General features: G+C 38.0%; 1 protein-coding gene across 4 annotated transcripts in view; it reads right to left on the reverse strand.

The window, feature by feature from the left end:
- Nucleotides 1-27,642, reverse strand: part of ASB15 (ankyrin repeat and SOCS box containing 15) — a 54,252-nt gene that overhangs the window by 18,245 nt on the left and 8,365 nt on the right. For 3 of the 4 annotated variants that reach the window (XM_072652854.1, XM_072652856.1, XM_072652853.1), the window contains exons 1-5: nt 11,849-11,937; nt 8,864-8,920; nt 2,122-2,230; nt 452-504; nt 229-360 (exon numbers count right to left, since the gene is read on the reverse strand). In XM_072652854.1, the coding sequence (XP_072508955.1) occupies nt 229-360; nt 452-504; nt 2,122-2,228 (292 nt within the window). In that variant the 5' untranslated portion in view covers nt 2,229-2,230; nt 8,864-8,920; nt 11,849-11,937. Of the gene's footprint in view, nt 1-228; nt 361-451; nt 505-2,121; nt 2,231-8,863; nt 8,921-11,848; nt 11,938-27,642 lie in introns of those variants that run through there. The other variant, XM_072652855.1, reaches the window with a different exon arrangement.

Genomic DNA, 27,642 nt, shown 5'->3' on the forward strand with positions numbered 1-27,642 from the left:
AGACAGAATGCCAGGATGGACAGGCACACTATGGATCTGCTCCAAATGGCATTTCTTATGTTCTTATGTTCAATTGTGACTTTGAACAGCTCCTCCAACAATTGCTTTTCTCAAATCCTATAGGCCACCACTCTGCTATTTTGTATGGTTTATTTTGAATCAAGGATGGCAATCATAACTTTTTTCAATCTTGTTCTGAGATAGTTGAAGATATTTGGGTTCACTTACCATCCAGAACAATTTCAAGTATTTGCTGAACAGGTTGAACTGCTGCCTCATGCAGTGGGAACCATCCATTGTCATCAGCTTCATCCAAAGCATATTTATATTTCGCATATTCCTGGAGCTCAAGAATTTGGCCTAAATTAAACATATAGACTGATTGTAAATTTCCATGCTTAGCATGGCAAATCTTCCTTTCCAGTACTCTGTGAACAACATGCATAGATACCTTTTTTAATGGCCTCTACAAGTTTTCTGTTCTGAGCACTTAGTGGTACAAACCTAGCAAGGAAAGATAATAGCTATGTTATTATACCACTCCAAGGCATTTAATGATTTAATTTTCCATTGATTTCCTACATGCATTTATTCAGATCTTACAGGAAATACATGAATATGAGGCTAGCATACTTTTGGTTCTTTAAATTTGTAGAAAACAGATTTTAGAGCAGATTTATTATATTAGACCATTAGTGGGAATGACATGGTACAGATGACATACTTTATCTTTGAAGCCAGTTCTAACTAATGTAAAATAAAACAACTGAAAGTTGTCTTAGGAAAGTCAATTAATTCCATTATTCATGTTAACTACTTGTCCCTAGTTGCCTTCCTCAAAATCTATTAACAAACGAAAATGTAGGTAGTTATCTTTGCTTATTGATCACTATAGATTGTGACTTAGTTTAAAATATTGGCTTTTTATCCTAAATAATTGGGATAAATTGCCAATTATACATTTAACTTTGAGCTATGAAAATCTTATTTTAATGGGGGCACAGAGTTCACTTTGCAAAGTATTTTCAGTTAACTGATACAAAAATAAAAGTACCTGAAGGTCCTCACACAGTCTCTATCAATCTGTGGATGTTGTTCCATTATTTCAGACATGTCTTATTATGAGTTACTCCATTTGGGGTTTTCTTGGCAAAGATACAGGAGTTCTTTGTCATTTCCTTCTCATTTTACAGATGAGGAAACTGAGGCAAACAGGGTTAAGTGACTTGCCCAAGATCACATAGCTAGGAAGTGTGTGAGGCCAGATTTGAACTAAGAAAGAGGCATCTCCTTATTCCAGGCCCTGCACTTTATCCACTGCACCACCTAGCTGCCACAGTCTCTATCAATAGCTTTTGCCAAAATATTATAATCTATGTTCTCTTGGTCCTTCCTGTTTCTTCTCTTTCTATGGAAACAGTACATTTTAGAAAAGTTTCATTGACTATTCAGAAGAAACATCTTTTAGGAGCAAGGGTCACGAATGTCTTCTTGTGTAGTGACAAACCAGAAAGGGAAAAATATATTTCCAGATATGTCTAAATTGTTCAATGCAATAATTTTACAGCTTAGCTAATGAAAACGAGTATATTATTTCTTACTTGACTCCATATCTTGTTAATTTCATGTGATTTTAGAAAGAACAAATAGTACTGCATATTTGGACAGTTCATCTAGAAAATTCTCATACATATATAGAAAAATGGATTTGTGGATTTAATGAGTTTAGGAAAATTTTTAAAGAACTGCATTTGTCAGGACATTTAAAATATCTAGCACCTTACTTTTTTTGGACTTGAACGATGTAGGAATTTGTTTTGCTTAACTATGTTTATTTGTTACACAGGTTTTGTTTTTCTTTCTTTTTTTTCTTATTTCTAATTGGGGAAGAAGTATGTATGAAAGGGAGAGAAAATGGATTCTTGTTCACTGAAAAATAATAAATATAATTTAAAAATACTACCACTCCCATTCTCTATCAGGGTATGAGTGAACATATCTAACAGTAGTATCAGAAGGGTTTTCATGGATGAAGAGTAAGGGGAAGTTCTTCAATTTTATTTTTTTTAAAATTATATTACCAAAATTATATCTTATATATTTAATTCTTGTGACTATTACCTTTCAAGATAAGGCTCTTTCTTGTTGGCTTCAATGGATTCTTGAATGCTAAGCTGAATTTCATAATCTGTGAGACGGTCCTCATCAAAGTCACCATTTTCCTCCATGTCTTTGGTGTAATGTTAAAAGAAGCAATTTTGTAAAAGTCAGTTCTTGGCCCAGGGCAGCATTTGTAACTAATGTGAAAGCTCAAATGAAAGACATGAAGTAACTAGCTCAAAAAAAATCCACCCCTTCCCAATAGACAAAAAGTTTTAGCGCATTAAATCACATGTCAAAATGAAATATTTAAAATAATATATTCATTCATTTAACATTTGTTAAGCACCTTCTCTGTATAAAGCATCGCTAGACGTACTAAAGCATGTCTTATTTATATTAGTGTTCCTTCTCTGAACAATTACAAATATAGGTAAACACCCACACCCCCCCACACCCACGCAGTCCTCCCCCCCACACCCACACACACATGCCCATATACCTCAAACACACACCCACATCACACACACACACACACACACACACACACGCTCCCTTCCTCCCTCCCACATACACACACAGACTAAGGGCAACCGGTGGCTCAATGGATATTTGCTGGACTTGGAGTCTGGAAGATCTGAATTCAATCCTGTCTCAGACACTAACTGGCCTTAGGCAAGTAACTTAACGACTGCCTCACTTTCCTCATCTATAAAATAATAGCACCTATTTCACCATGTTGTTGTAATGACTGCTAGCTATTACTATACATATAAAAGCTGTGCTCTGAAGACAGATTATATATAAAGCTCATAATCAAGGCTGCTTAAAATGCTTATGGAAAACTTTTTTGTAGTAGCAAAAAATTAGAAATAAAAGTTGGCACACATTGGGAAATGGCTGAACAAATTGTGGCATATAAATATGTTGTTCAGTCCTTTCAGTTGTGTCTGACTCTTTGTGACCCCATTTGGGGTTTTCTTTGTAAAGATCCTAGAGTAGTTTGCCATTTCCTTCTCCAGCTCAGTTTACAGACGAGGAAGCTGAGGCAAATAGGGTTAAGTGACTTGCGCAAAGTCACACAGCTAGTGAGTGTCTGAGGCCAGATTTGAACTCAGGTCTTCTTGCCTGGCACTCTGCTGTGCCACTAGCTGCCCCAGTAATATAAATATACTGGAATATTATGGTACCACTTGAAATGATGACTATGAAGAATTCAGAGAAACTGTAGGAACTGATGCAAAAAAAGTATAAATCAATCCACAAGTATTTAATGAGTGTCTACTATGTGCTAGATGGTAGGGTTAAAAGTACAAAGAATGAAATAATCCCTAATTGTCAGGAGTTTACACGACTGCAAAAATGTAAAGAAAAAAAGACTGAAAGGCTACATTTGTAATGATCATGACCAGTCTTGGTTCTGGAAAACAGATGATGTCATGTACTCTCCTCTTTCATTAAAGATGTGGGGAGCTACAGGTATGCATTTGTTGTACACACTTTCAGACATGGACATTTTGTCAATCAGTTTTAACTTTCTTTGATACTACAGTAAGTTTAGTGGCTGTAGGAGCAGATCAGGAAATGGCATAAAATGTCATTCATAAAGCTTTAGAATATGCTAATGGTACATAAAGAACAGACATAGCTAGATGGCTCATGGATCGAGTGCTGGGCCTGGGGTCAAGAAGACCTGAGTTCAGATCTGGCCTCCGACATTTTTTAGTGTGACCCTGTGCAAGTCACGTAACCTCTGTTTGCTTTGGAGACAACTAGGTGGTTCAGTGGATAGAGCACTGGGCATGGAGTCAAGTAGACCTAAATTCAAATCTGGCCTCAGACACTTATTAGCTGTGTGACCCTCAGCAAGTCACTTAACCTCTATTTACCTTAATCCACTGGAGAAGGAAATGGTCAACCACTCTTGTATCTTTGCCAAGAAAACCCCATGAACAGTATTGGCATGTTATGGTCCACAGGGTCATGAAGAATTGGACACAACTGAACGATAACAACATGAAGGACAGTTCTAAGTAACAAGACACAGTCATGGGAAATATCAGCTGATGGACTAATTTAGCACTTAGCAAAGCAGAGTTGGTCTGGCTGTGTTTGAGAAAGGTTGTCATGAGAAAAAAAAGGTATGGACTCTCATCACCATTGCTAGTTATCAGAAGGTAGACAGCATAAAATTTCAGTGGGACTATACATTATCTTTTCAGTCACACCCAGTCCTGCACCCAGGCAGGGCAGTATCGGGTTTTGAAGTGCAATTCAATGATATTATTTCAGACACTGAATTAGGAAGCATTACTACCACTGCCCTAAATTAGCTTTTACCTATATAGGGTGATCTCTTGCCTTAGATGGTACTAATTATAGTCCGTCAAACAAGCATTTATTTAGCATCTATCATATACCATGCACTATTGTAGGCGCTAGAAGGTATATTTTCAAACATAACTCAACTTCTGGTTTATTTTTATGATATATCATTTCAACCCAACTTGGACTTTCCACTCTAACTATATGTGTTTGCCACCCCCAACTAAGGTTTTTTCATTCACACTTACATCCTTTTTCATGTTACTTTTTCTTACCCACCGTGCCCCTCACATATGAATTACCATTGTTCACCTCTAAACCTTTCTAAACAAACACTCCCCATTAGCTATACAACTTGTGGTACATGAATGCAACAGAATATTACTATAAAACAAGAAATTATAACTGAAGAAAACAAGTCAACTGATAGAGGGAAGTAAACAGAATCGGAAAAATAACATAATTACTACAATTATATAAATGGAAAAAGCAACAGCAAATCTCACACCAAATGCTATAGAATTACAGTATTGGCCCCAGAAAAGAGATAAAACATCTCCCTCCCTTCTTTGCAGAGGCAGGGAATTATGGGTATATCGCTTATACTGTCAGATTTGGTTGATCTGTTGGCTAATTTTAACTAAACTGACTGCTTCCCTACTCCCTCCCCCACCTCCACATGTCTCTTTTTAAGCTTTGTTAGGAGTTGTTCTCAGGGTAGGAAAGGGAGGGTAAAGTATATTTGGAAATGAAGGTAACATAAAAACACAAGATAGCAATAAATATTATTCAAAACAAACCAGAATCTTCCCTGCCACTCCCTGATTGCTCATTTACTGTGAGTCCCCTCTACCTTTATATCCTATACTGTTTCCACTGTATTTGGATTTGCACAGAGGTGTGTTCACGTGTGTTTTGTAACCCTCACTACACACCCCCAAGATTTGTTCCTGGAAGACTAGCCCCATGTAGTCTTTCTTTTATATCACTTATCCTACTTCTTCCCTCACCCCCAAAGCACCTAACATGGCTATTCACACAAGGGACACTAGGAAAATATGAACCGATTGACTGACTGACTGACAAGCACCAGTGTTTTCAGGTGGCACAATTAGCTGATGAACATAAACCTGTGGCATTGCTTGTTGCCATTATAACTAATACTGCTGCGGTGATAGGGGGATTGGATGGCCCAGGGGATTAGTAATGGGATACAGGGCCTTTCACCTATTTAAATCACAGGTTTAAATCTAGTCCTGAGCAGACTTCAGGCTCTCACTGGATGAGCTTTCTGAGGATGGAATCTCACTGGGGAAAAGGGTTGGACTGTGGGAAACCTCACAAATTTTGTTTATGCTAATATCTAGAGTGTTATTTATATCTCCAAATTGGAAGATAACACAGGGTGAAGCTGAATCTTAAATTAAACGAACCCCACACCTTCTAATTGCTGCTTTCACATTTTCTGGAGGACGCTGAATTTGATAGGAAGCCATGTGCATAGCGTATCCAGCCACCATACGTATGATAGACACATATTTGGACACAACAGGATGAAAGGAATGATTAGATGAAATAATGACAATTATTAAGTCCATATCCCATATGGGGATGGTCAACTGAGTTGACATAAGTCTTGCCCTTGCCCTAGAATGGACCAAACAACTTCTTGAAGTTCTTCCAGTCCTTTGTGTCTAAAGTGCCTGTGATAGGACCAGTATCTACCAGGGTTCCCCCTGTCCCTACACGGTTTAGGAAAAGCAACAAAACCACAATTTGACTGGCCCCAGGGTGGAAGGAGACCCAAGCTCTGCCTCTCTTGGCCCAGCTTCCTGGTGGTGTTAATATGACTTCTCAGTCCCCAAAGGGGCATAGAAGATCCTGCTCACATGGGGTAGGGCCCTTCAGCCTGAAGTCTGCAGAGAACAGTTTCACCAACTGAATACTCAGCTGAACAGATATGTTTCATAGGAAGATAAGGGAAGTCTCAGTTACAGATGCTAAGTGCTACTATTCCCTTGTTACAAATCCTTGCTATGTTAGGACAAAGTACACTTCCTTTTGTTAACTTATAAGTGCCTCATTTTGACCCAACATGGAATCTGATTATCAGGATCCCAATACCAGACTCATTCCTAATAGTTCTTAAACTGCTTAGATAGTAAACTGATTCATACAAAAGGAATGAATTCATCCAGACTCCATGTTGTAATGTGGCATTCTATGGTGTTTTAGAACAGCTGTGTCAAACTCAAACAGAAACAGGGGCCACTAACCCACACATAAGGATCTTTGTAGGCCACATATTGACCGAGAAAACTACGTTTACGTATTTCTTTTTTTAAAAATTAATACATCAACACTCTGAAATCAGATAGGGATTACAATCCGCTTGGGTTGCATTTGGGAGTGCATGTGGCCCATGTATGTGACACCTATGTTCCAAACCATTCCACTACCTTCACATGAGAGAGATGATTTCTATTCTTTTGTTAATGGATTTATGATGCATTGGCTCACCATAAAATTGGCGTAATCATCTTTGGTCCTTAGTAGTCTGGAGACAAAAAGGAACATTTGAATGGAGTGTTATAGCTGGAGTCAGGAAAACCTAGATTTGAATCCCACCTTTAACACTTACTAGCTATGTGACATTTTCCCTGAGCCTAATTTTCTTCATCTATAAAACAGAGACAGTAATATTAATAATAATTATATGGGCAGCTAAATGGCTCAGTGGATAGATTGCCAAGCCTGGACTAAGGAAGACCCATTTTCTTGAGTTCAAATCTGCCCTCAGATGCTTACTAGCTGTGTGACCCTGGGCAAGGCACTTAACCCTGTTTTGCCTCAGTTTTGTCAGCTGTAAAATGATCTGGAGAAGAAAACGGCAAATTACTTTACTATTTTTTGCCAAGAAAACCTGAAATGGGGTAACCAAGAGTCAGACACAACTGAAACAACTAAACAACCAAAAATAATAACAACAGTAACAAAACTATATTGCCTACCTCACAGGCTATTGTAATGCTCCAGTGATAAGATACACACTGGAAAACTTTAAAGCACTATTTAAATGCCAATTATTATTATTTTCATCCAGGGAGTTCTAAGTGCTAGATCTCATTACTCAGTAGCAATATGTGTTCATTTGTCTCATTTTACCAAGAAGATAACTGCACTCTGAGCTGACATCTTTTGAAAAAGACAAGTCAATAGCAGAGAATGAGACTTTTTTAGTTAAAGACAGATTTTTGCATTTATATAGGAGCCAGATAGTGAAGATACTCATACAAGACTAAAAAGCTCATCTAGGCCTCTAGGTTGTAATTTAGCATCCAACGGTGTTTTTTGGAGTATGGATGAAGCAGAGAACACCTTTGTTTTTAAATTGTAATCCAAAAGTCTCAGGAAAACACCCTACAGTCTGTGGCCTTTAAAGGAAAACACACACAGCTCCTGCTTTTAACAGCCAGCTCTTGTCAGCAATAACTTCCAAAAATAAAAAATATCTTCCAGGGACACATAAATCTTCTCTTTTGGCCCTGCGTAATAGGCTTTGTATTGCTCAGGGTGTTCCGGGGTGTCCTAGGGTAGCCTTCAACCCTTTTGTGTCTCAGAGCAAAGCCTCAACGTAACTGTCCAAAAAAAGGCTCTGCATTCCAGCCGGTGCCTGACTGAAGTGGTCAGGAGGAGGCAGACTGTGTTCCAAGGCATTATGCATGAGTGATGAAGAGGACATAACATTTCTGTTCATCACACTCCCTAAGTGGCTTTAAATCTGCCTTAGTTTCTCCTTGCTACTGAGGAAGGTGAAGAAATTATAAAACTCTTCACAACAAAACATCTTAAACACGTCATCTCTTACAGGGCAAGACCCGTGTCTTCCTGATTAAATCTGTACAGCACTTATTCTGTCCTCTATGCACTTAAATTGGTGAGCTACTTTTTACAATTTTGAGTGTGTCTAAATTGGCTTAATGTTTACTCCTCTCTATCAAGACGATCAAAGCTGTAACAGTTTAGGGTAGGACAGACCTTAAGAACTGATAGCTAGCTACCTCCATAGTTGAAAGCAGAGGCCCTAAAGTCTCTCTCTTCATCCCTGTGTGGATGAAATCCCACCCATAATAAGCTTGTCCTTTGGGTCTGGAAGGTTTTTCTAATCATTAAGAGTCTTGATTAAAATGCAAATTCTCTCAGGAAGTGTGAAATCTTATTAACTGATAGCCAGTGCCCAGTAAGGCTATGATGGAATACACATGGGGTAGGAATGGAAATAGTTGATTTTAACTTGAGGAAATGAAGCATAAAATTCACAAAAGTGAATCTGCTCCTCAGTCTCTGAATAACAAAGTGCAGACATGAGATGTCTACAGTGGACTAGCCAGGTCAAATTCTGATGTGACCCTGGAACCTTGGGATGAATGGTTTTTACCTTCAAGATGATACGGCCATTGATTTGGTCAAGTTTCTGGAAGTCATGTGGATGACCCTGAAGGATAAAAATCAAAAGGACTGATTATGAGTATTAATAATTTTTGTTTCCATTCTTAAAACAGAAAAAGTTTTAATATATATATTTTTTCCTATTTATGTGTTAGCTTTTTAAAAAATCTGGACCTTTGATTTCACCTGGGTACAAAACTCCCATTCTATCAATGAAGATCAGCAACATGTTTATAAATTGTCTTAGAAAGTTTTCTGGAGGCACTCAGAGGTTTAGTATTTTGACTGTGGTTTCACAGGTGGAACGTCTGAAAGGCAGGACTGGAGACTAGGTCTTCCTAACTCCATGGCAGCTAGGTGACAAGTGTTTAAATTGCTAAACTCATGGTTAGTAAGACCTGAATTCCAACCTGGCCCCATATATTTTCATACAATTTAAATAACATTTTCCATTCTAGTACTGTCCAGTTCCTCCAATAAGAAAGCAACATCCTTGAACTGATCTGTTCCTTCCCAAAAAGTAGCAGTAGCTCTGCAGAGATTCAGAGGGAGAAAATATTGCACTTTTAGGCCAAGGTTAAAAAAAAAAAAAAAAGGTACGGGACAAGCCGTTCTTTAATTTCTTTTGAGATGTGTCCTGAACACTCATGTGGTCCTATAAAAGAACAGATCAACACTGGTGCTCTCCAGGTCATCAGGAGGCTTCCATAAAATTAATTTTCATTTCTTGTACTCCAATCTTCCCTAAATCTTGAGTGAAAAAGAACCAATCAGGTATATACTCTTGTATTGGGTTGGGTTAATCCTAATTCCTATTTTTAGACAGTGGAATTTCATGTATTCTTTCTGATGCTGAAGCCAAATGGGATTATGGGAGAAAAACAAAATGACTGCTGGGTGTATAGAACTAGAAGCAGTCTTATCCTCACATGCACTCTGATTCCCTGGGGGAGTCTAGACAGTCTAAGAGGGAAGGACAGACAGAGGAGGACAAATTAGAACACATAGGGTAGTGTCCACTTTAAGAAAACTCTTATACCTAAAAAACCAGAACTTATAGTGCAGAATGGTTATTCACTTTATGAAAAGATATCCTAAAAGATTTTCTTAAATAGTGAGTGTATTAAAAAACAAAACAAAACAAAACATGATTTGATTGACAAGTATTAATTTACATAGCTAGAATTTATCAGGAATGCAAAGATAGCATACAGCCAAGCACACCTGTCCTAGTACTAAGGAAAAGAAGCTATAAATTTTTTTGTTGGTCCATTCTTGGCCAGGTGCCTAGTTGTCCACAATTTGGCTACAAGGACATTGCAGTAGGGGCAAGAGAAAATGTTTCTACTCTGTGGTTCTGTACTATCTTTCTTTGCTCCTGAATAGCTGTGTATGTTACAAATATGCTAGGAGAACTGGATATTTACAGAAATCATATTGTAAATCTCTCTCTAAAGAAAATACTTAATTTCTCTTTCATCTTTTGTGAAAAGTTTCATTTATCAGGTTTGCATACAGTGGGCTGTAAGTACTTCCAACCCTGCTCCTTAAGTAATCCAGAGTCACTAAGGAAGGAATCATGATCTGGAATCATGAATCTTTCCCAAGAATTTCTTGCTATTAGTTCTCTGACTCCAAAATCTTAGAGGAAAGATTTGTTAATTTCAATTACTGTGACAGAACGTAGTTGGAATGGTGAGTTCCAGATTAATGAAGGCTTATTTCGTATCATATAAGCTAATGGGCATTAGAAATGGTGCTTAATATGGTAACATAGTCTAATGAATAATATGACTTTTCAACTACTACAGTGGAAAAAGAAAGATTTTAAACAAATTCCCATTTAAAATATAAATAATCACCAATATTTCTGAAAATTCAACTGCAACATTAAAGAAGTTGGATAGTCAATGACCTGTATCTACTCCCTTCTGCAAAGGACTCAGGAAATAACAGCTGTAGGAATTCAGGCTCTAGGAAAGATGGACTTAGGAAATATGGCTCAGGAAAAACATTGACCTAACACTAGTCTGCTAGAGAGGCAGCTGGGTGGTAAGGTGGAGTAAGCCCTGGATTTAAGGGTCAGGTAGATCTGAGTACAAATCCTGGCTTCAGAGTGCTTAGTACCTGATCCTGGATCAGTCACTTAACCAGCTCAGCTTCAGTTTCCTCATCTATAAAATGGGGATGATAACAATAGTACCTACTATTAATGTTGTGAGGATCAAATGAGATGCATGGATAAAGTACTTTGTAATCCTTAAAGCACTGTATAAAGGCTAGCTATTATTTAATATATAAAATAATTTGTAAATTGAATATGAAACTTCTATTTGATTTGAAACTTGGTAGCAATTCATTTCAACTAGATTAAAAAGTACTATGTAAACAGAAAATTTATAGTACGATTTATCTGTATCATTTATTGAACATTAATTTCTCCCTCAGGATCAGCTATAGAATTCAGTAGCACATATTGAAATTTCTAACACTCATTAAAAACTTTTTCCTTCAAATATATATATATATATATGCATGTATGTATACATAGTATGCATATAGGTATGTATATATTACATATGCATATATATATATATATATTTGCCTCCAAATTCTGTTAATATTATCCAAAGTCTGAAATAACCACAAATCACTAGGAAGAGAAAAACCCCTCCTGATTAAAAATTATATCTTTCACGGATTTGTTACCTTTAAATATCTCTGGGACATGCTTAAATTTTTGAGTGAAAAGTACTCCTCTAGGTTGATGTTTTAAAAACAAACAAACCAGTTCTGGCATCATTCTATAAACTGAACAGATCCTAGGCATTCCAGCCTTAAGGTTGATCCACCCAGAGATTCAGGAAGAGCCACCTGAGTCTGTACATGATTTGTCAGAGTGCATTTCCAATTTGAAACTACTTCCCCATTAAGCTAGTGAACAAGGTGCAGATCAAGAATGCCATATTCTCACCTTTTGGAATCATCATCTTGTCATTCGTATCCAGGGACCCTGACTTCCTAACCAAAAGAAACAGTTACCCATGAGCCAATCTGTCCCTGCATGTATCTAAATTTAAGTATCCAGTTGGTAGTTAAATTAAGACCTGACCTTGCACAACTGAAACATAAGCAGGGTCCAGCCTAGAGGAAAGTATTACCCATGACTTCTCTAGAATCTCATCAAAAGGAACATGACACTGCTGTGGTAGAAAAAGATTATTTGTATCCTGATTGGTTCAGACAGCTAGCGGTGACAAAAACAAATGAGCTGCCAGCTGAGCTGGGACGGCTGTGCCAAACTGAAGGAACAAGATGCAGTCATTTAAATAGCTTTGTATTACAGTGGGAAAGTATACAAAATGGCCCAGTGGGACTAATTTCCGATTCAGTGTTTATCTTAATGACACCAAACTCAAACTCATCTTTATTATATTATGTCACCAAACTGACTCTTCAACATTTTAAAAAAATCATGTTGAGTCTCAGTTGTAATACTAGGCTTGTCATTTTCTGTATTCAGTGAAAGTTGGTGACTCAATTTTGTCTGGTCTGACTAGAAAGAGCCAGATATTATGTAATGGTCAGTAATAGTTGCTGGGCTCAAGAATTCCCAGGGAAAGGAAGTGAAGACATAAAATCTGGGAAAGACATAAAATGAGAAAGTCATAGATATTAAAACAATAAAAACCCCACTACCACAATAATTAGGAAAATTCATTTGAGGATCAGTATCAAATCAGAAACTCTTCTTAATCTAGTTACCAGTTAGACTGACTGAGGAAACTGTGAATTTTATATCTATGTATCTGTATACATTTTGTGATGTGGAGACAGTGGAATGGATTTAGGAGGGTTCCTTCCTCTTTCAGAGTAAAATGCTTAATTGCTGGGACTGTTCTGATTTTGTCATTGTATGGCCAAGCCTAGCAGAATGCCTTGTGCATAGCAGAGGTTTAATAAATGTTTGTAGAATTAAATTGATTTTCTCAACTTACATCTAATGTTTCTATTTATTACAAATGAAGAAGCAAAGTACTCAAGTTCTAAGTACTCCCATACTCTTCCTAGAGTCAGAACACTGCCAGAAAATTCCTATAAAGATGATCCTTGCTGAGACTTCCAGTGGGTGGGAGTGCTGCATAAAAATAGTAATAGCAGTCATTTTGTTATTGTTCATTGGTTTTAGTTGTATCTGAGTCTTCATGACCCCATTTGGGGCTTTCTTGGCCCAGATCCTAGAGTGATTTGCCATTTCCTTCTCCAGCTCATTTTACAGATGAGGAAATTGAAGCAAACAGGGTTAGGTGACTTGCCCAGGGTCACACACATAATAAATGTCTGAGGCCAGATTTGAACTCACTAAGAGGAGTCTTCCTGACTCCAGGCCTGACACTCCATCCAATGCACTAGCAATAGCTAGAATTTATCTAGTGCTTTCACGTTTGCAAAGTGTCTTACTAACATTGTACTGCAGATCAGACGTGAATAGAGATGGAATTTGTATTATTTTGCTCTTATCCTAACTTTGGAAAGGTAGGCCTAAGCCTAAAAACAGTGGGACCTAGGACAGTGACATGCAGGAAAAAAGTGGCAAAGAGTCTTTCTTTAAGCTCATGGCTCCCAAAAAAATCTTTCCTAGCTGTGGCTAAATGGCCTCACTTCATAGGCCTCCAAGTTTTGTGGGGTCTTCTTGGGCAGTGACTGCCCCTGTAACTCTGCAACAATCTTTTTTTTTTTTCTTAAAGCATCTGTGTAGTGGCAAAAGTAAGCTGACTGCCTGCTATTTGAAAAGTACTTTTTATGTGTCCTAGATGCAGTTCTTTCATACTTTAAAGACTCTTTCCTTAATCATCATCAAACATTTCAAATAAAAAATACTGAATGCTTACCATGTAGGCACCACTGTGCTGGGCTCTGAGGAATTAAATGAGAAATAGGACATGGGCCCCGATCACATGGAGTTTGCACTTAGTGGGGGATGGGGACAATAATAACAATTCACAAATAGATGTCATCCAAACAGGAATAGATGAATATGTAAGAGGTGCAAAATCTAAGTTATGGCACATCAGAGAGACATTCAAGAATTGGTGAAGTCTTCATAGAAGAGGGAGCACTGGCCCTGAGTTTTGTATGATGGTTAAGAATAAAAAGTATAGAGGGTTTTTTGTTCCCAGGTATGGAGAACATCATGAGCAAAGATTCAGAGGTGGGAAAATAGGTATAATAGTTGACATTCATATAAATATTTTGAATTTACAAAGTACTTTATATATGTTATCTCATTTGATTTTCACAATATTCCTCTGAGGAAGGTACCATAGGTTTTATTATCCTTATTTTACAGATAGACTAAAGCTGTTGCACAGTTTGAAAATGTTGGAGGCAAGTTTTAAAATTCAAGACTCTCTGGATTCCCAAGTTCAATATTTTCCTAGTTCATTGTGCTGCTTCTTGATACCCAGAGTTTAATTTGAATGTAAGTATAAGAAGGGGATGCATGTGCGCTAAAGCTTGAATGGTCTTACACAGCAGGGCAAGCAGCATTGACAACCCACAAGGGCAGAGCTCTAAGGAAGCAGTAGCAGCTGTTGTTCCAAGGACACAATCACTTAAGCACAGGGGGAGGTGACCATTAGCCAGGGAACACAAGGCGTGAGGAATAATGCATGTTGGGGTGGTTTCCCTTTATAGAAGCCCTCATAGTTCTACTGGTACAGAGTGGACAAGAAGAAAGGAATAAGGCAAGACAGTCTCTGCAAAGAGCAAACATGGCACTGGTGGTCTGTAATCCCATAAAGGAAAAGGAATAGGAGAGGTGTGTCCTACTGGGTGCATTTCTCTGGGTGTGTGGGTAAGATGATGCTGTGTGCCCAATAGGATATTCTTTGACCATTCCTTTTCCTTAGGGCATGAAAACAGGAAGAGTTAGAGCCAATGTCAAAAGGCAGGGGTGGTACCAAACTGTGGGGGCACTTGGAAAGCCAAGTGAATATTTTTGTACCTAATGGAGCAAGTAAACAAGGAAGCGCAATCCCTGAATCCTAGTCACTGAAGAGTTTTGAAAATGGGAGTGACATGATCATCTCTGTGCAGTAGGGCAGATTAATCTCATATTTGTGAGACGAAAGCATTATGGGAAAGGAGAAGAAGTGGAGAGACTGATTAGAAGACTATTAGAAACATCTCGGTGGGTAGTAATAAGGGTTTAGACTTGGATGGTGATGATGATAATAATAGCTAGCATTTATATGGTACCTAATATGTGCCAAGCACTGTGCTAAGCGCTTTACAAACATTATTTCATCTAAATCTCACAAAGGTAGGTGCTATTATTTTCTAATTTTATAGTGAGTTTACTGCAAAGATTGGCGTCATGCTGATTACATCAAACCCCAGAGACTAGCTTAACAATTCACACAGAAAAAAAGCAAACAGATGAAGAATGTCAATTACTCAGACCAGTGGTGTCAAATTCAAACAGAAATGGGGGTTACTTTGTTAAATATTTCCCAATTCATTTTAATCTGGTTCAGCCACATTTGGAAGGGTTGCTGGCTACATGGGCACACTAAATATCTGACACCTCTGGCCCAGACCATTGCATACATTTGGTTGGACAATCCATTGATTTGGTTTATATCTTGGATAGAAATTGGGGGTCAACAATGAATGGGCCCAAAATTTAGTAGGAGAAGGAGAATAGGCTGAATTATATTTGGAAAATCATGTAGTGCTTTTAACACTTCAGAACTACTTCCTGACATACCCACATACAAACCATCTTAATACCAATATTCTACTGGTAATATTGTACGGCTACAAACCATGCAGGAATACACTCTTTGATGAATCAAAATTGCATATGATCCAGAAGAGACTCATAGTGCATATAAGTAGACTACAACCCGTTGCCAATGATGACTCAACTACAATCAGTGGCATAAAAATAATGCCCAGTAAATATATATATGATTGAGAAAGGACATGAGCTAATAATGTAACAAGAGTGGAGGATAACAGATGAACAGCTCACATGCTGCACTACTACTTATGAAATGTCCATCAACCTAGAGTAATGCTTCTGGAATGGTAAGCAGACCCTTTATACAGGATATATGGGATTGTGGACAAGTATAGATGAGCTATACTCTGTATTGGAGAGAGGACTCACGTCAATAAAACAGGAAATACAGCTGGACCAGACCAAGTACACAGAGATCTGTGTTTGAGATGACCCAAATTTGAGAGAATTAAGGGACCAATTCTCAAAATATTTGAAGGAGAGGAAGATACCAATAATATGGAACACACACACACACACACACACACACAAACACAAGAAAACAACTCCTGACCTATATGCCCACTTTCTCATCTTTATAAAAATTCTTAAGAGACTAGTACTCACACAGATTAAGGTTGTTCTTGATGAGAATGTAACAGAGTTTCACAAGTGATGCTCTATAAAAATACACATCTTTACTGTCACACAATTAAATATACGATGTAGTGAATGTAAGATTCTACTGTATTTATTGTTTGTTAATTATAGGAATTGTTATTTGATTCAGAAGAACAAAGCTTACAATCTATCTTCTAATAAGGAATCTCCTGTGCATATGCAAAATTACTCAATTCCTTAAAATACATTATAAGGATATCATTTTTTGACAGCCATCTGATCATTATATCAAGTAAGGCATATGACAGGACTATGTATACCTGCTAAAGGTATGCAACACTCCCATGAGGTCCTCCAAATGCTCCTATTTGCAAATATTATATTGTGCCTAGGCATTCTACAAAGCCTTTCCAGTGAAATTCACAATAATTCAAAATGTTAGTTTAACTAACATCCACACTGGAAAAACAAAGTGGATGAAAAATGCATATTTGCTCAGACTATAATATAGAGCTAGATAAGCAACTCACTGAAAATTATATAACTTAGACAAATACTGAAGAAAATGAGTTGGGCACAGAATTGAGTGGAAAGAATTTAGACTTGAGATTACTCTGAAATTTGGATTCCTTTTTACATATCGATTAGGTTAAAGGAACTCCAAGACCCATTCCAACTCTATGACTGTAAGAGTCCTTGATTTATTTATTTTTTGAGTCAGTAATACATGATCACATGTGTATATGGATAGGAATGTGTCAGTAGAAAGGAGAAAAATGAAAAATTTATGATACATGATAGTAATATAATAATTGTTGTAGCTAGATCCTAGAAGAACCTGTTGCTTTGAGACAGCTATGTTCCCTCCCCAAAAAGTCAGTGCCTTGATATGTTGTTCAAGGTAATAAAACTAGCAAAAATTGCAGCTTTTGGCCTTGAATTAGGCTGTTACTGAGTTACATAGTGTTCCAAGACTTTATGAACAGAGCCAAGTTCCAAGTATTGATGACTAACAAAACACTGATATTCTGAAAAGCATTACGATGGAAACTGCTGGCTAGGAATGGGTGGTAACACTTGCCAAAGTTAGTATTCTATTGGCCTGAGATGGCAATGTATGTACATAAGAATTGTGAAGAATTAGGAATAAATTGCCTGTTACTGTATCACATGAAAATTATAAGTTTGTACCCATGCATTGTGGTTTGCAGGGTCTCTCTCCTCTTTTTCTCTCTGTCCCTTTCCTCTCCCCCTTTCTCTCTGTTCTCTCTCCTTTCTCTCTTCTTTCTCCTTCTCCATTCACCTTCTCTCCTGTCTCTCTCACTTATGGGGAAGAGGGTATAAGGGAGAAAGGAACTTTCTGTTTTAACATAAACATTTACATTCATTTACAAGAATGCAGGACAAAACCTGCTAGTTCTTCTCTCCCCTGTGTTACTCAATAATTCTTTGAGACTTATCAAAACTTCAAAACAACTTGTTTGGAACAGGTACCAATTGCTGGAGGGTCTGGCGAGAGTTAAAAGAGCAAATTAAAAGTGATACATGTGCTAATCCCCAGCCCCGGATAGGTTCAGTAAAAAGTTCAATCAACCAGGAAGAGGTTCGAGGAGTTTATGTGCCTTAAACCAGAGTTAGGACTGGGAATCTTTCTGTGGAGGGAGCCTGAGTAAAATGGTGTCAACAGATAATGTGACCTTTTGTGTTCCAATCAGGCATGGGGGAGGTCTTTCTAACTGGAGAAATTGTATTGATATCCTCAAGGGATGTTGGTAAGGGTGGTCTGCCTCCAGAAAAGCAGTAACACTTCTCTCCTTACCCCCTTTCTTTCTTCAAGAAGAAGCTTTAGAAATAAATGACTGTTCCAGTAGCTTTGTAGACAGCTTCCGAGGCAGGGTGTTGGGACTGAGAAGAGCTTCAAGAGGATGATGGGTGTGGGATGGAACTGAGTGCCTATGGAAGCAATGTGGGATGGCAGGCAGTGAGGAGAGCTCCCACACCAGCAGAGGAAATTCAGTCCCAGGTGTCAAGAAATATTTAAGTATAACTAGGTACTGGTTGGAGAGCATTAAGAAATGTTTCAGCCTCAATTCAACTCTGCGTAACTCAAGAACATGAGTTATCTGGGGAGCATTCCAATCTTCCCCACTGGGATGAGAATCAGAGACAAAATTGCTTTCCATACTGTTGTTTTTACTGAGCTGTTTTTCTTTGTTATAAGGAAGAGTTTAATTCTGGCAGAATGAGGGATAGCGAGAAATATCTAGAAATGGATGCTGAATTTTGAAAACTGATAAAATAAATTTAAATTAATAAAATAAATTATGATATGCATCTTTTGACCTGTTGCTGAGCAGAGGTGTCAAACACACAGCTCCTAGGCAGCATGCAGCCCCAAAAATCACAAAGGAGGAATGAGCTGATTAAAATGTAATTGGAAAATATATAACAAAATCAATAAAAATCCAATAAAACATAGATAACATAATACTTAAATACTATCAGTATGCCAGAGATCTTTATGTACAGATTAGTGGCCCCCATTCCTACCTGAGTTTGAGTAAATTGGTTTAAAAAACGTATACCTATACTCCAGAATGGCTATTGGGCATGGCAAGAGGATATTTAGCTCACCTTTGAGAAGGTGAATGGGGGTGAATGGGAGCTCACTTCTACCCAGGGATATGGATATATATATATATATATATATATATATATATATATATATGTGTGTGTGTGTGTGTGTGTGTGTGTGTGTGTGTGTGTGTGTGTGTGTATGTATGTATTAATATATGTGCATACCCATATATATGTACATATATATGTGTGGTGACTATTACACAGAAGGCAATGGAAAGGCACCTGGTGGGTAGGAGTAGTCTGCAACAAATAATCAATAAGAAACTCCAAAGGACAAGAGTAAGGGAAGTCACTAAGTAATTGCATGACAGGAAGAGAAGACGGGCTGGTGACACAACCTGAGCATGGCAGGTGGACAAGTAGAGCGCTCCACTTACTGATGCCTTCTCAAGGTCTGGAGAAAGCAAAAAACACCTCTAGTACAATGGGTGGATCCCCTGTAGAGAACATTTAGGAGAACATGGACAATAGACTGTAGTGCAGATAAGAGGGCTTGGATAGATTATGAGCTACATCTTTGGAGAGAAACCTCTAATCACTGCGATCATAGATCCATTTAGGTACGTATCTACATATAGCTAAATCAAGCAAGACCTTACACCCTTCTAATCTTTACTCTTGCAATTAAAGCATTACATATTCTTAAACATGACTCTGCTCCTCTCACACCCTAATTATATTTTACTCCTAGGATAATAGAGATATATTCCTATAGTAATATGTTAATATCATTTGTTAATTATATGTGCAGCTAATATTTTCTATTCAAGGTTTTAAAGTGTTAGTAAGATTTATCAATAGTGACATAATTTTCAAAGCCCATGAACTACATAACAAGCCATAGCACTTCCAAGCATTGTTTACAGACATATCCTCAGGTATAACACTTCTTATATACATTCTATCCAAGAGCTGGAGGAACTATGCCAGTGCAACCATAGACTTGTGATCATTCAATGGATTTCCAGCAAACTAAGATCAATACCAAACTGAGATCAGTTCTGACATGGCTGGTTGTCCCACCCAATTCACGCACATCTACTAGCACCACCTAGTGAAAAGGAAGTTAAAGAGAGACTGTATTGCACTCCTGCATGGTTATCCAATAATACATTTTGAATTCTTAGATATTATATACATTATAAAGCACCACTTTTTTCTTTTAAATAGTATATTTCCCAGTTACATGCAAAGACAGTTTTTAACATTTACTTTTAAATACAATTTTGAGTTTCAAATTTTCTCCCTCACTCCCTCCCCTTCCTTAAGACAGTAAGCAATTTGATATAGGTTAATTATGTTCAATCATGTAAAACACATTTCCATATTAGTCACGTGAAAAAAGAAACAGAATAAAAGGGGAAAAACTACAATAAAAAATAAAGTGAAAATAGTATGCTTCGATCTGCATTCAGACTCCATCAGTTTTTCTTCTGGATGAGGATAGCATTTCCCATTATAAGTCTTTTGGAATTGTCTTGGATCATTATATTTAAAGCACTACTTTTAAGAAGAGACACAGTGATACTATTAGGTCTATACCCCAAATAGATCAAAGAAAGAAGAAAAGGTCCTATATGTACAAAAATATTTATGGCATTCATTTTGTGGTAGCAAAGAACTGGAAACCAAGAGGCTACTCGTCAATTGGGGAATGATTAAACACGTTGTGGCATATGAATGTGATAGAATATACTGTGCTATAAGAAATGAAGAAAGAGATAGTTTCAGGGAGACTTGTATGAACTGATACATAATGAAGCAAGCATAATCAGAAGACATTATGTTCCCCTATAATATGTGTGGGAACAGCTTCTTTTCATTGGCAGTGTAGCTGGAAACTAGGATAGTGTCCTTTCCCTCCCTCCCTCCCTTCTTTCCTTCCTTCCTTCCTTTCTCCAAGAGGATGAAAGTCCTGTTCACAGCATAGATACTATCAACTGAGTGGGTGAGGGGAAGTATTCCTTTCTTCTCCCCCTTTTAGACCCTGTGGCCCCAAGAAATTGACTTGGGATTTTATTCTGTTTTGTTGGTCTTTTCATTTTTAGGCATAGGCATTAGAGTTCCCAGACTTGAATTTGAACTATGGTGACCGAGGATGTAGGATTCCAGTCTAGATGTTGCAAGCAGTCTAGGGAAGCCCTGAGAAATTAGGGTCCTCAGACTTGAGCCAAAGGGGAGGTTTGGACCTGGAACCTGGTGAAGGTTCTATAGGCTACATAAAAACTGAGTTATGTTGTAAACCTAGTCTCTCTTTCTTCCCTAGAGACTGAGGTGATAAGGGGAGGGGGGCATATTATTCTCGCCAGGTATTGCAGAAGGAATGCTCATAAATTTATTCTTGCCTTAGCTTTGAAGTAGATATTCCTTTGTAAAAGCTAATCTTATTGTTAAGTGGTTAAATAAAACTGGGGTACAAGGGACCCCTGAAATTAAAGAAACACCAGTAAAGGTTTAAACCAATAACAGAGAGACCAGTTATATCCAGACCTCTTTAAGGGTAAGGAAGAATCCTGGGGGAGAGATGAAATGAAACCTTCTTGACCTTAACGCAAGGAGGGTAGGGTAATCACCATTACAAATTTCTATTATATCATAAATAGTATAAAAATGAACAATCCTGAAAAGCTTAAGAACTCTGACCAATGAAATAATCAAATGTGATTCCAGAGGATTAGTGAAAAATTACAACGCTCACCTCATGATGGACCAATATGTTGAGAAACAAAATACATTTCTGGATGTGACCTACATGGGAATTTCTTTTGCTTGTCTATGTTTATATGATATGTATTCTTTCTTCCTTCTTTTTTTTCCTCCTAGTGAGTAGGGAAAAGAAAAAAATAAATGCTTGATAATTGAAAAAAAAACTATTAAAAAAAGAGAAGCAAATATATTTTCCCCTATTCAGCCTTCAATCAGATTTCCTAAATGGTTTTCCTGCTTTATGGCTATATTAATATACATTTGCAAAGGGAGAAAAAAATCACTCCTCTTCTATTCTACGTTGGGTAATGCCTTTAAATTCCTGCGGAGTTCTTGTCCAGGTGTCTCAAAAAGGACCCAATTTAAGGGGTGTCCCCCTGCCTGCCAAATATCTTTTAGACTGCTTCTCATCAGAAGCAGCCAACTCATTCTCTCCTTGCCCAAGAACAAGATGGACAAAGTTTTTCTTCTTTTTATTGTCTAAGCTGACTTTATCCCTGGCTGAGTGAGCTGCCAATAAATATCAGACAAGACAATGACAATATAATGACTAAATAAAACTGTTGCTGGCTGACCAGATGCTGATTGACAGCTTAATGTACCAGTAACGTTGATGAGTCCCACAAGTGCAAAATTCCTGCAGGTACCTCTGTGAAGACAACAAAATAATGGAAAATTGAATCAGTCCAATGATGGATGGCTCCTACCCACTGAGGGTCAGATCAATATGTGATCTGAGGTTTGTAGCATCCCCTTTACTAATGCTACATCACCTCCATTTTATACACACACACACACACACACACACATACATCCCTCTGAGATGACTGGGGTAGCTAGGTGGTATTACATAGAGTGGTGGGTCTGGAGAACACTTAAATTCAAATCCAGCCTCAGACACTCACTAGCTGTGTGACCCTGGGCAAGCCACTTACCCCTATTTGCCTCAGTTTCCTCATTTGTAAAATGAGCTGAAGAAGGAAATGCCAGACCGCTCCAGTATCTTTGCCATATGGGGTTATGAAGAGTAAGAAACACTTGAAACAACTGTACAACCACAACAACAATGGAGATGATGGGGAGATCACAAATAAGAAGTTGCCAGCTCCCTAAATTCCTTAGGGTAGAAAAAAGAACCTCTCAATTAGAGATGATCACCTTCTAACTCCTGTTAAAGTCAGGGGGTTTTCAAGCTGGCAAGCAAGAAAGTAAAGCATCTGTATAAAACTTCTGTCATGCTGACAGTGACTCTGCTATTTTACCCATTCAGACGATTCTCATTTTGCTCGAGTGGACTGTTCCAGAGACCTCTACATAAAGTGATTTTTGTGTAATGAGAATTTGCCCCTCCCCACCCACTTCACTTAACCTATATAACAAAGGCATATACAAAAGAATACCTTTAAGTCATAAAATACACTAAAATGCAGACATTATGAAATACTGTGCCACGATAACAAATAGAATTATGAAATGAAGGGTAAAGTTAATGATAAAGTATGCAAGCATCATACAGTAAATTTAATGTAGGTGCAGTCTGTTGCCCCTTCCCCACCTAATTCACCTAGCCTTTATCACTGGTGGTTGGGCAGCTGGATGGTGCAGTGGATAGAGCACCAGTGCCGGAGTCAGGAGGACCTGAGTTCAAATGTCACCTCAGACACTTGACACTCACTAGCTCTGTGACCTTGGGCAAGTCACTTAACCCCAATTGCCTCATCCTGGGTCATCTCCAGTCATTCTGATGAATATCTGGTCACTGGATTCATATGGCTCTGGAGGAGAAGTGAGGCTGGTGACCTGCACAGCCTTCCCTCACTCAAAACAAAGTCAAGTGCAAGTCATGTCATCATTTCTCTGATGGTGTGGTCTTTGGCAACAAAGGATGGACACATATATCACTGGTGGTTGGTTGGCTGCACAACTTTTTTCATGAAGCTATCAAGAGATGTTTGGACAGTGACTCTTCCCTCCCCACCTCACCCCCATATATCTGATGTTAGCAAGCAATATTATCCTCAACCAGTCTTTGAATTTTTAAAAATCTTTAAGTATTTGGATCCATATTTTCAATACAAGAAAAAAATTTCCCTCAAATGATGAAATACTTCTGACAACTGTTTCATTGTGAACATTTTTGGTTTAACCTTGGATTCTGAAGCTTCCCTTTCTTCTTCTGCAGTCTTTGCAGCTAGCAGTTCAATCAGATCCTCATTCAAAATCCTCATTCCTATTTCTTTCAGAATCCTTTAAGTTGAATTTTCATAATGTGAATTTACATAAAGCCAGAACAATCCGTACTTGTCTTTAGAGGCCCCTCTTTCAGTTTGACAGGACAATCGTTGCCCAACACTACCACTAGGTGGCAAAAGCAGACCAAACTCTTCATGTCCTTACTGCCCTTTAGCCAGGGTCTAGCTCTGTAGAGCAACCTCAGAATCACAGAACCACAGAATCTCAGAGTTGGAAGGGATTCCACCTGAACAAGCAACACCTCGCCCCTTCCCCCCCATAATGTCCTTGACAAGTGACTACCTGACCTTTGTTTGAAGTCTTCTAGGGAGAGAAAACTCAGAACTTGTGGAGGCATCCATTTTCATTTGGGATAACTTCAACTTCTACTAAGAAGTAGAAGTTCTGTACTCTGTAGAGTACAAAAGATAGATCCCATTGTGAGGTCCATGTATTGCACTTAATTTTGCCTTTTGGGGCTAAGCAGAGTAGGTCTACATCCTCTTCCACCTGAAGACAGCTATCTTATTTTTCATTCCATGTTTCCTATTTTCCAGGCTGGGCAGCTAGGTGGTGCAGTGGATAGAGCACCAGTACAGGAGTCAGGAGGACCTGAGTTCAAATCTCACCTCAGACATTTGACACTCACTAGCTGTGTGACCTTGGGCAAGTCACTTAACCCCAACTGCCTCATCCTGGGTCATCTCCAGTCATCCTGATGAATATCTGGTCACTGGATTCAGATGGCTCTGGAGGAGAAGTGAGGCTGGTGACCTGCACAGCCCTCCCTCACTCAAAACAAAATCAAGTGCAAGTGATGTCATCATTTCTCTGATGTCATGGTCTTCTTTGGCAACGAAGGATGAACACACACATTTTCCAGGCTAAATATCTTAAGTTCCTATAGCTCATCCTCATGGGCAATGGTTCTGAGGCCCATTTGCAAACTGATCAATATCTAGGTACTGACTCTCTCTATTTGATTCTTCCCAACCTCAGGCACTTGCTCTCTGCGTGATCTTTATCAAGTCACTTGACCTCTCTCTACCTCACTTTTGTCATCTGTAAAATGGAGACGATAATAGCACTCACCACTCATAGCTGTTGTGAGGATCTGCTAAGATAAGATTTGTAAAATACTTTGCAAACAGTATATTTGATCAGCATATGATGTCAGTTTTGCAGCATTCCCTTTGCTAATGCAGAGTAGCTAGGCACCACAGTTGATAGAGCACTGGACATAGAGTTAGAAAGACCTGAGTTCAAATCTGGTCTCAGATGCTTACTAGATGTGTCACCTTAGGCATGTCACTTAACCCTGGTTTCCTCATCTATAAAATGAGCTGAAGAAAGAAAAGGTAAACCATTCCAGTATCTTCACCAAGAAAACCCCCAACGGGGTCATGAAGGATTGGACATGACTGAAAAATGACTGTACAACAACTCTGTGAACGCAGCATCACCTCCATTTTCTATATGTACTATATAAATGCTATTATTGGTGTGTCGTTTTTGTTACCTGCTCTAATTACTCTAATCAATTTGTTACAATGGAAAAATTCTAGTCCTGGTGTCAGTCGTAACCTAGTTATGAATCCCTACCTGTGATACTATGTCAGAGCAGTGATTTAGACTCAGACCTATATTTGAAGCTCAGTTCAGAAATTCATTAGCTATGTGACCTCGGATAAGCCATTTAACCTTACTGAGCCTTAGTTTTCTGATCTGTAAAATGGGGATCATATTGCCCATGGTACCAAACTCGAAGCTGCAGTTCTAAGGACCATATATGTAAAATACTTTGCAAATCTTAAAGTGCTATGAAAGTGTCAACTCTTCATTACTATCAGCTAACAACTTACAGTGAATATACAGGGAGGCATGACAAATTCAAGCACTTAAAGGGATGTCATATGGAGGAAGGAATAGACAGAAGGCAGAAATAGGAACAAAGAGTAGAACATGCAGAGACAACTTTAGGCTTGACATACAGAAAAGCTTTCTAACAATTAGAGGATCCCAAAGTAAAATGGGCTGCCTTGGGAAGCAATTGCCTCCCTTTCATCAGATGTCTTCCAGCAGAGCCTAGACACTTGACAGATGACACCTGACAGATAAGCTACAATGGAGTAATTTTCCAAAATGGATTGGACTAGGTGGCTGCTGAGGTCTCTTCCAGTTCTAAAATGCTATGACTTCAAAGCCATTAGAAATCACTAGTCAATAAAGGTTTCCTATTCTGCAGAGCAATATGGAAAAACCTGGCTAATTAGTCTGTGCAGCATCTTGGTTTTAGCTGCAAGACCTGAATCAGGACAAATATAGTACATGAAAGGAAATCTCCTAGAGTGCACTTCATAGGAATGGTAGTTGTGTTTTGTTCTTTAAAATTCACCTTAGCAATCAAGGCTATCTGTTAACTAAACCTCTCCAGAGTTTTTAGAAAGGACAGTGGGCATCCTTTTTAACAGTATTTCTTCTTAAACCAGACCTGTGATTTCATTGGGAGAAGAGCCCAGTGAGAAACTCTCTTTACTAATGAAAATCAACATATGCCTTGCAAATTAGTCTTAAGAGAGTTTCCTGGAGTATGAGAAGTTACCTAACTTGCCCAAGGTGTGAAGCCGGTATGTCTCCGAGGCAGGACTGGAACCCAGGTCTTCCTGCCTCTAAGGTCAGCTCTCTATCCACTATATCATGCTGCCTTTCATTCCTAGTAATAAATAGCATATTCCCAAAAAAACTTAGTGCAGTTTTAGGATGTAATAACTTCAGAATTATAAATGCTATAAACCTACAAAAATAATATGAAAATATAATTATTTAAAAAATTTTTACACTTCTGTTAATTTTGAAAAATAAATTATAATTTTAGTTTCACAAGATGAGACATCCCATCATTATGCACTATATGTGTGACAGTTTCTGGATGACACTTTCTCAGATCACTAGATCAAGAGGAAGGAATAGGGAAAGGGAATAAACATTTTTACAATACCTACTTTGTGCCAGGCATTATGTTAGGTACTTTACTAACATCTCATTTGGTCCTCACAACCACCTGAGAAGGTGGGTGCTATTAATTATCTCCATTTTAGAGACAAAGAAACTGAGGAAGACAGAGGTTAAGTGACTTAACTCTAAACACTAGCTTGAAAGTTTATATCCAAGATGTATCTCTGACTATAGGTTAAGGTAGAAAATGTTCCTATAAGAATTTTACTCTTTGGTACCTCTCCTATTCATCTTCATTAGAAAGTGGGGAAAGCTGATATGCTATTTTTATGCTAATGTTTCTGCTAAAAAATATTTTTAATGCTGATTATTTTTGTTGCCTAGTGGACAGAGAGGAGGCCTCTGGTCCAAGAAGTCCCACATTGGACTCAGACTGGCTGTGTGACTTTGGACAAATCAGTTAACTTCTCAGTTCTCTAGGCAACTCTGTAAGTTGCAAAGAATGTGTGCAGCTATGATAGAAGAAGTTTTAAGGAGACTCCATTTAAAACTAAGTTGTATTCATTTTTATGAATGTTCCTCTAGAGAACTCATGTAAGGATTAGATATTTAAGACATTTTAGAGACAAAGGTAATTGAAAAGAAAGGCTTATCCTTAATCTTTGGCTATTTTCCAGAAATTGGTATATTAGGTTTTTATTTATTATATTTATTTATACATAAACTATTTATGAAATAGTTTTCAGGATGAAATATTAATAAATCACAAGGGTAATTCAGGCAGGAATTCACATACTCCAAAGTAGACCCAAGTTCAATGCTGAGCC

Source organism: Notamacropus eugenii, chromosome 3 (assembly GCF_028372415.1).
Source record: "Notamacropus eugenii isolate mMacEug1 chromosome 3, mMacEug1.pri_v2, whole genome shotgun sequence".
Lineage (NCBI taxonomy): Eukaryota > Metazoa > Chordata > Mammalia > Diprotodontia > Macropodidae > Notamacropus > Notamacropus eugenii.